Source organism: Mus musculus, chromosome 13, assembly GCF_000001635.26.
Source record: "Mus musculus strain C57BL/6J chromosome 13, GRCm38.p6 C57BL/6J".
NCBI classification, from domain to species: domain Eukaryota; kingdom Metazoa; phylum Chordata; class Mammalia; order Rodentia; family Muridae; genus Mus; species Mus musculus.
In genome coordinates, this window is record NC_000079.6 from 27,120,703 (window position 1) to 27,127,764 (window position 7,062).

Below are 7,062 nucleotides of genomic sequence, written 5' to 3' on the forward strand. Positions count from 1 at the left end.
CTTGCTGATTTTCTCAAAGTACAAGCTCCTGGTTTGGTTGATTCTTTGTATAATTCTTTTTGTTTCTACTTGGTTGATTTCAGCCCTGAGTTTTATTATTTCCTGCCATTTACTCCTCTTGGGTGAATTTGCTTCCTTTGGTTCTAGAGCTTTCAGATGTGCTGTCAAACTGCTGGTGTATGCTCTCTCCACTGTCTTTTGGGAGGCAATTGTAGCTATGAGTTTTCCTCTAAGGACTGCTTCCTTTATGTCTCATAAGTTTGGGTGTGTTGTGGCTTCATTTTCATTAAACTCTAAAAAGTCTTTAATTTTTTTTTTTTAATTTCTTGCTTGACCAAGTTATCATTGAGTAGAGTGTTGTTCAGCTTCCATGTGTATGCGGCATTTCTATTATTTATGTTGTTAATCAAAATCAGTCTTAGTCTGTGGTGACCTGATAGGATTCATGGTTTTATTTTAATATTTTTGTGTCTGTTGAGGGCTTTTACCTCATTTACTGAGATAAATATTTTGCAGTGTTTCTGGTTAATGGAAGAGATTTGAGTTTAGTAAAACAGTCTAGAAAAATTGTCTGTTAGAGCTATAGAGAGGACAAATGTTTATATAATTATTGATAGCATTGATTATAACCAAAAACAGTAGGAAACTTTGCAGAAGACATGGCAGACATAAGATCTTGAATTAAGGTGATGTATAGGAGGAGAAGTCCTTTCTCCTGCTGGCCAGAAAATGAGTAATCGATCAGTCCAGATGATCTTTCTGATTTGGAGAATGACTTGACCTCTCCAGATCACATGGGGGATATGCAGTATGACAAATATTGACGCATACATAGTGTTAAATGTAAAGAGGATGCTAATAATCCTTAAGGAAGAATGTTGCTTATCAATAGACATTGACTCAATCTGGCCCCGAGCTCTGCTTGGGTTTGGGTATAGTCTGGTAGTATATATAGGAGGTAGAAAGTTGAATGAAGTCAACACTCAGGTGAAGCAGATTTCCTCACTTGGAGCCTACATTGTGGTGGATCTTCTCAGAAATGCAGCTGACTTTGACTCTTTCAGGCTCCGGTAGGTTGCCATTCATCCATGTACCTCTCTGTAAACCTTAATATTGCAGACATATTCAAGATGTGTTTGGAATGTAGATTTACTCTTGGATATGATGTGTTTTTTGTTTGTTTGTTTCTTTCTTTCTTTGTTTTCTTTTTTGTTTTGTTAAAGTGCCTCTTAAACATTTGTATTTAGACTATTGATTACAGTAATAATTAACTCGTCTATTGAAAGAAACATTTTACAGTGTTCTGGTTAATGGTAGAGATTGAATATAGTAAAACAGTCTCAGATAATTATCTGAGGTTTCTGTTTCATGGTTAGTCAAAGCTCCATGTGTTTACAAACTACTTGAAAAGCTACTTGGAGCAAATGCACACTGTGAGATGTCTCCTACATTTTCAGTTCTCTAATGGAGAAATGTTACCATTTTTCTGTATTTTCTGAGTTATAAGCAATAGCAAATCAAATATAATGGCTGAGGACTCTCAGAAATGACAGCATCCTAAGACAATCCATCTGTTGTAACCACATATGCATAGATTATTTCAGTTTGTTTCTCTGACAGCAGGAATGCAATTGTTGCTGCTGGTGTCAAGCCTACTCCTTTGGGAGAATGTGTCCTCTAAACCAACTGCCATGGTGCCCACTGACGACCTGTATACACGTTTGGCTGAACTGTCTCATAATACATTTATCTTGGCCGCAGATGTGTACAGGGAATTTGTAAGTAATGCTCTTGCCTCTGGATTCTTATCTAAAGGGACCTTCAACTAACTAAACACTAATAAAATTGGAATGTTCTATGTATATAGTTCCAAGAAATTCACGTGTTATAGGTAATAGATTCATATAGCAAAATGTGGAATGGGCAGAATATGAAGTTACATTAAAATATCAAAACAATTGTAAAGAATTAATGACATTTTAAATTTTTCTATAACTTTAAAAATAATAACTTGTTTTGAACTTTGTCATAGGAACATTGATTTCCTGGTAATTTTCCCTTGGGTTCTGTCTTCATGACCATTGTATACTTACTGATCTGAAGATACATATTACAGGATAATTGCATTTAAGTTAGGTATATGGAAAGAATAAATTTAGAAAAACTCAAAACTATGAGGTACTTATATGAAAGGTATAATACTAAATAAAATTGAAAGCATGACAAAAAGTGAAAAGCAAAAACAATACACAATAGCTCTTTTTAAGTTCACAAAGGCTAAGAATTATGGATTATGATTTTCAAAAAAGTGTCTTAGTGCAATTGAAGAGATGATTTAGAAACAAAATACATTACCTTTTCTTCAGGGATATAACTCATAGGTTCAGGGTCTGCCAGTTAGGAAACAATAGAGAAAATTTCCATTGAAAATTGAGTATATGGATTATATACCCCTATATTTATAGAGAATATACATTTTCATTGTTAGTTTCCCTCATATGTTTTATTATATCCTTTATTCCTTTCTCCTAATCTTTAAGCAGTATATTTTTAAAAATCCTTTATTTCTTAATTAATTTTGTATTTTCCTAATAAATACCTTATGCAAGTATATTCTTTATATAATTAATATAGAAATATTAAGTATTTTTGTGAATTCTTATGTTACTCACTGCTGAAAATTTCCTTAAAGCATGCCCAGAATTTAATAGTTAATTGTTGACTGTATCAAGAGTAATGAATGCACATTTTTTACAACCTTTGTATGAAGGAGACCCTTGATAATATTTGAGAGCAAATTTATAAAGTCACAATCCATTCTTTAAAGGGCATATCACTTTTTAACCAATATAAATAAGATATGTATAAAACTGCATAAAAAATAATAATTCTATGACTCATAGCCAAATCCTAGGAAACATAATACTTAAAAATATATTAATCAGGCGTTTGGGGGTATATAGTTTTTTCATTGCAAATAATATTTGCAAGGACAATAAAAAATAGCAGTAAAGAGGGGAAAAGATGGGGACAATAGAATACTAGTTTGTACATGTATGAAATAAAAGGTAGGCTCATTTTATTTCCATTAATCCACTATTTCAAATATTGTAAGATTCTTAAATATAAAAATGTGTGTTTTTCAAATGTAATTTTCTTATGGACATGTATGTTTCAGTCAATTATGAAACCTCAAATGAATCAAAACATTTAAATTCTTCTAGGATTTGGATTTTTTTGATAAAACTTGGATAACAGACAGAACACTTCCCCTGTGTCATACTGCTTCCATCCATACTCCAGAGAATCGAGAGGAAGTCCATGAAATTAAAGTAGGTTTTCTCCCTGTTTTGTTTTACCAAACAAATAATGTTACATATGAGCTAGGTTTTCTGTATATGATTATTAAGCCCATAGAGGTGTTGTAATCTCAGAATTAATAGATAAAGGTGGAAGGGTAAAAGAAGAATGACACCATATAGTTGATAACATTAGCAATAACTTAGATGACTGCTAATTCACATTTTTCCTAGTTCTAACTGTCTAGATAGAAGCCAGTTTCATCATAACCTTCTGTTTGTCACCTGGGAAGTTCTTCCCTCAATTGGAAACTCATTCTTGAATACATTTATATACATACAGGGTAAATACCAATCCAGTTGTATTTGTGGTATGGCGCTAAAGGATCTTCTGCTGGCAGCACTTATGAACTTTCTTCCTAAATTTCTCAACTCTCCAGGACCTACTTCTGTCCCTTCACTATTTGTGCAGTCTTTCCTGACTGGTCTGCCTTCGCTTGTATCTTAACTGAAAATCAGCTTCCTAAGAGACTCCTCTGTAGTCCGTCTCATGCTCCTCAGGATGACTTCCATTTTGATGAGGTCTTCATAACTATGAAGAAGATCTAATGTGTATGTGCTACGATTTCTTCCCTTTGACTACCTATCATAAATATTAGAGTTTGATTTACAAATAACTAATATGTAGACTTACCTCACACACATAATCTATTGACTAGTCATACTCATATTAATAAAGCAAATAACATAAACAATATACTCTCATAAATAAATTTACTGCATAAAGAAAAATGAAAGAAATAGAGATGGAGGAAAACTTTTGTACACACTTACTTTTCTAGACAATACATATAGCATTCTATTGACACAAAATATTTGATGATAACGAACAATTTCTGAGTTTTTGAGACGATAAACGGAGTCTCCAAAAGTAATTTCTCTTGCTTGCCAAGTAAGAATTTACCTTAAATTTCTTTTATATCATGCAATCACTTTAGTCATTATTGTACAATTCTTTTAAAATCATGTATGCTATCAGCATTGGCTTGTCCATTTCCTACTTAAAAGAAAACATTTTTAGAAATTCTGACTGCATTTTGCTCTGGTCTTTATTTTTGAAAACTCTAGGACTCCTCATAGCAAAATCTAACAAAAATCATTTTATTTTGTATTAGCCTGGAACTGCGTTAACACTTCTTTGCTCAAAATTCCATTCTGATTTCTACTGATACCTGGAATTAAATAAATCTCTGTAATAGTTTTACTTTTGCTCATGTCAATACATAAACAAATTTTCCAGAGCCGAAGGTGGGAATCAGGCAGATACCTGAAAAATAAAATTTTGAAAACCATTTTTTTTTCAGTAATCATGTTTTCATGTTCTATATAGAAGTTTCAAGAATATGAGAAAACAATTTGCCTGACTAGTGTAGAAATTATTTGAGCTACTAGCTTCTGACAGTGTTACCATCTATGTTATGAGAGATATGTTTCTGGACACCTACTAAGCCCTATCGACCTTGTTTTCTCATATATAGGGAAGCAATCTAAGAGAAGAGGTTTAATTAGGACAGATAATATAATGTACAGAAACACAAATTATCATCATTTTAAAGAATTATTAAGACCTACTTAGTTTTATTTATTAAAGTGGAATTTGGGAGCTGAAAATATTCATTTACACAACATTTATATGGTATAAAATATTTGTAAAGTATGAAACCATTAACACAGTATTATTAATAAAAATATACTGCTGTTTGCCTCCTTTGTGAAAAAAACCACAGGTGTCTAACTATTCAGCTCTATACCACCTAGTTTAATGTGATGTCCAATGATGTTTTCTTAGACTGAAGACCTTCTGAAAGCAATGATCAATGTTTCAATTTCCTGGAAAGAACCTCTGAAACACCTGGTGTCTGCACTGACTGCTCTTCCAGGAGCTTCTGAGAGTATGGGGAAAAAAGCTGCTGACATTAAGGGCAGAAACCTTATAATTCTGGAGGGACTTCAGACAATATACAACAGGGTGAGTTGTTTCTCTGAATGTCTTTGTTGATGCTATGTACACAAATGGTAAATGGTATAATGCAAAAAGATTTTTGAAATGCTCAAATCTGAGGGTATTTAATAAGAAGTCCACAGAACATTAATCTCCACAGAACTGCTGTGCCTGAGAGTAATTGGGAAAGTTTCTTTTCTAGATGGGGTGGGCACTCTTGCACAATTCAGAAGATCTTATGACAATCATTTTCTGTATTGCTTATACATTAACACATTAAATGAAATATACTTTTCATATAGAAAGTTTCAATAAAGTACAAAAAATATAGAATGGAAGAATCTGAGAAGAAGGAAAGAATCAGGACACTCTACCAAAACTAATATAGTATAAAGGGCGCACGCACACACACACATACATACACACACAAACACAGACACACACACACACACATTTATATATATATATATATATATATATATATATATATATATATACATATATGTATATGTATATAATTGAATGTGGAATTTTACAAAAGTCATTCAGAAGGTATAGAGAGAGAGTAAGAGAGAGATAGATAGATAGATAGATAGATAGAGAGAGAGAGAGAGAGAGAGACTGATAGATATTGCCAAAGAGCACCTTGCATGTTCCCAATCTGTTTACTTGTATAAAGTTATACCTTGTATGAGATCAGTGTCATATCAGAAAATATATATGCCTGTCTCCAAATCTTGTTTTGGTGTTTATGTCCTTTATATTAAATTCCATGGTTTCTCACCAAAAACTTAAAGACCTCTATTTTCTTGTAAATTTTATTTAATATTTAAAAGAAATATGCACTGGGAGATGTCTCATGTCTCATGCCTTTTGGGAATGTGTGAGGACTTGCCAGTTCCAGATTTTTATCTCAGAAGAGTGATGTGCTGTTTTCACTTTCTAACACTCAGACAAGGGAATCAGATTGAAGCAGACTGGAGATTAGATCCATGTAAGAGTAAGAGTATCTGTCTCAAAAGTCAAGGGAAAAGCCAAGGTGAAAATTTACCCCAAATTGAGTGCTGACATCCAAATCTTGTGTATTTAATAGTACAAAAAATGAACTATGCACACATGCACACACACACACACACACACACATGAGAGAGAGAGAGAAAGAGAGAGAGAGAGGGAGAGAGGATAATGTCAATAATAACATTCCATTTGATGTTTAGACTCAGGCTAACATTGAAGAAAATGAAAATTTTGACTACCCTGCTTGGACTGGACTCGAAGAACTGCAGTCACCTAATGAAGACACTCATCTTTTTGCTGTTTATAACCTATGCCGCTGCATTAAAAGGGACATCCATAAGATAGACAGCTATATCAAAGTCTTGAGGTGCCGAGTTGTCTTTCAGAACGAATGTTGAGTGCCCACCCAGCGAAGCCCTGCCCACATGGTCTTTGTTGAACCAGACTTGTAATGCTTTCCCCTCCTCAGTTATGTAGAGCTATAATGGAATTATTGTCATAAAATAAAATAAAATTATTTAGATTCAATGTGAAATTTGAAGTGTCTTGTTTCCCTTTAATATCAATTGGGTCCAGGCATTGGTGATGTGTTGCATGTAACATTCTCAAGGTTGACAGTCACATAAGCTATTTTAGAACTCAGTGAATGGAGGTAGACAAATTAACAAAACCAAAGAAAGAGATTGTCACTATTCATCAGCTCTGTTGTATCAAGAAGATAGATATATCTGAGTAGTTTATTTA

General features: G+C 33.2%; 1 protein-coding gene across 2 annotated transcripts; it reads left to right on the forward strand.

The window, feature by feature from the left end:
- Positions 1-992: 992 nt before the first annotated feature.
- Positions 993-6,853, forward strand: Prl3d2 (prolactin family 3, subfamily d, member 1). Of its 2 annotated transcripts, none has more exons than NM_001384087.1 (5): positions 993-1,070; positions 1,621-1,778; positions 3,225-3,332; positions 5,149-5,328; positions 6,519-6,853. In NM_001384087.1, the coding sequence occupies exons 1-5, from the start codon at positions 1,040-1,042 to the stop codon at positions 6,714-6,716; spliced, it is 675 nt and encodes a 224-aa protein (NP_001371016.1). In that variant the 5' UTR covers positions 993-1,039; the 3' UTR covers positions 6,717-6,853. The 2 variants fall into 2 exon arrangements, with proteins under 2 accessions (NP_001371016.1, NP_742167.1); NM_172155.2 differs by having other exon boundaries at positions 1,624-1,778.
- The last annotated feature ends 209 nt before the right edge of the window (positions 6,854-7,062 follow it).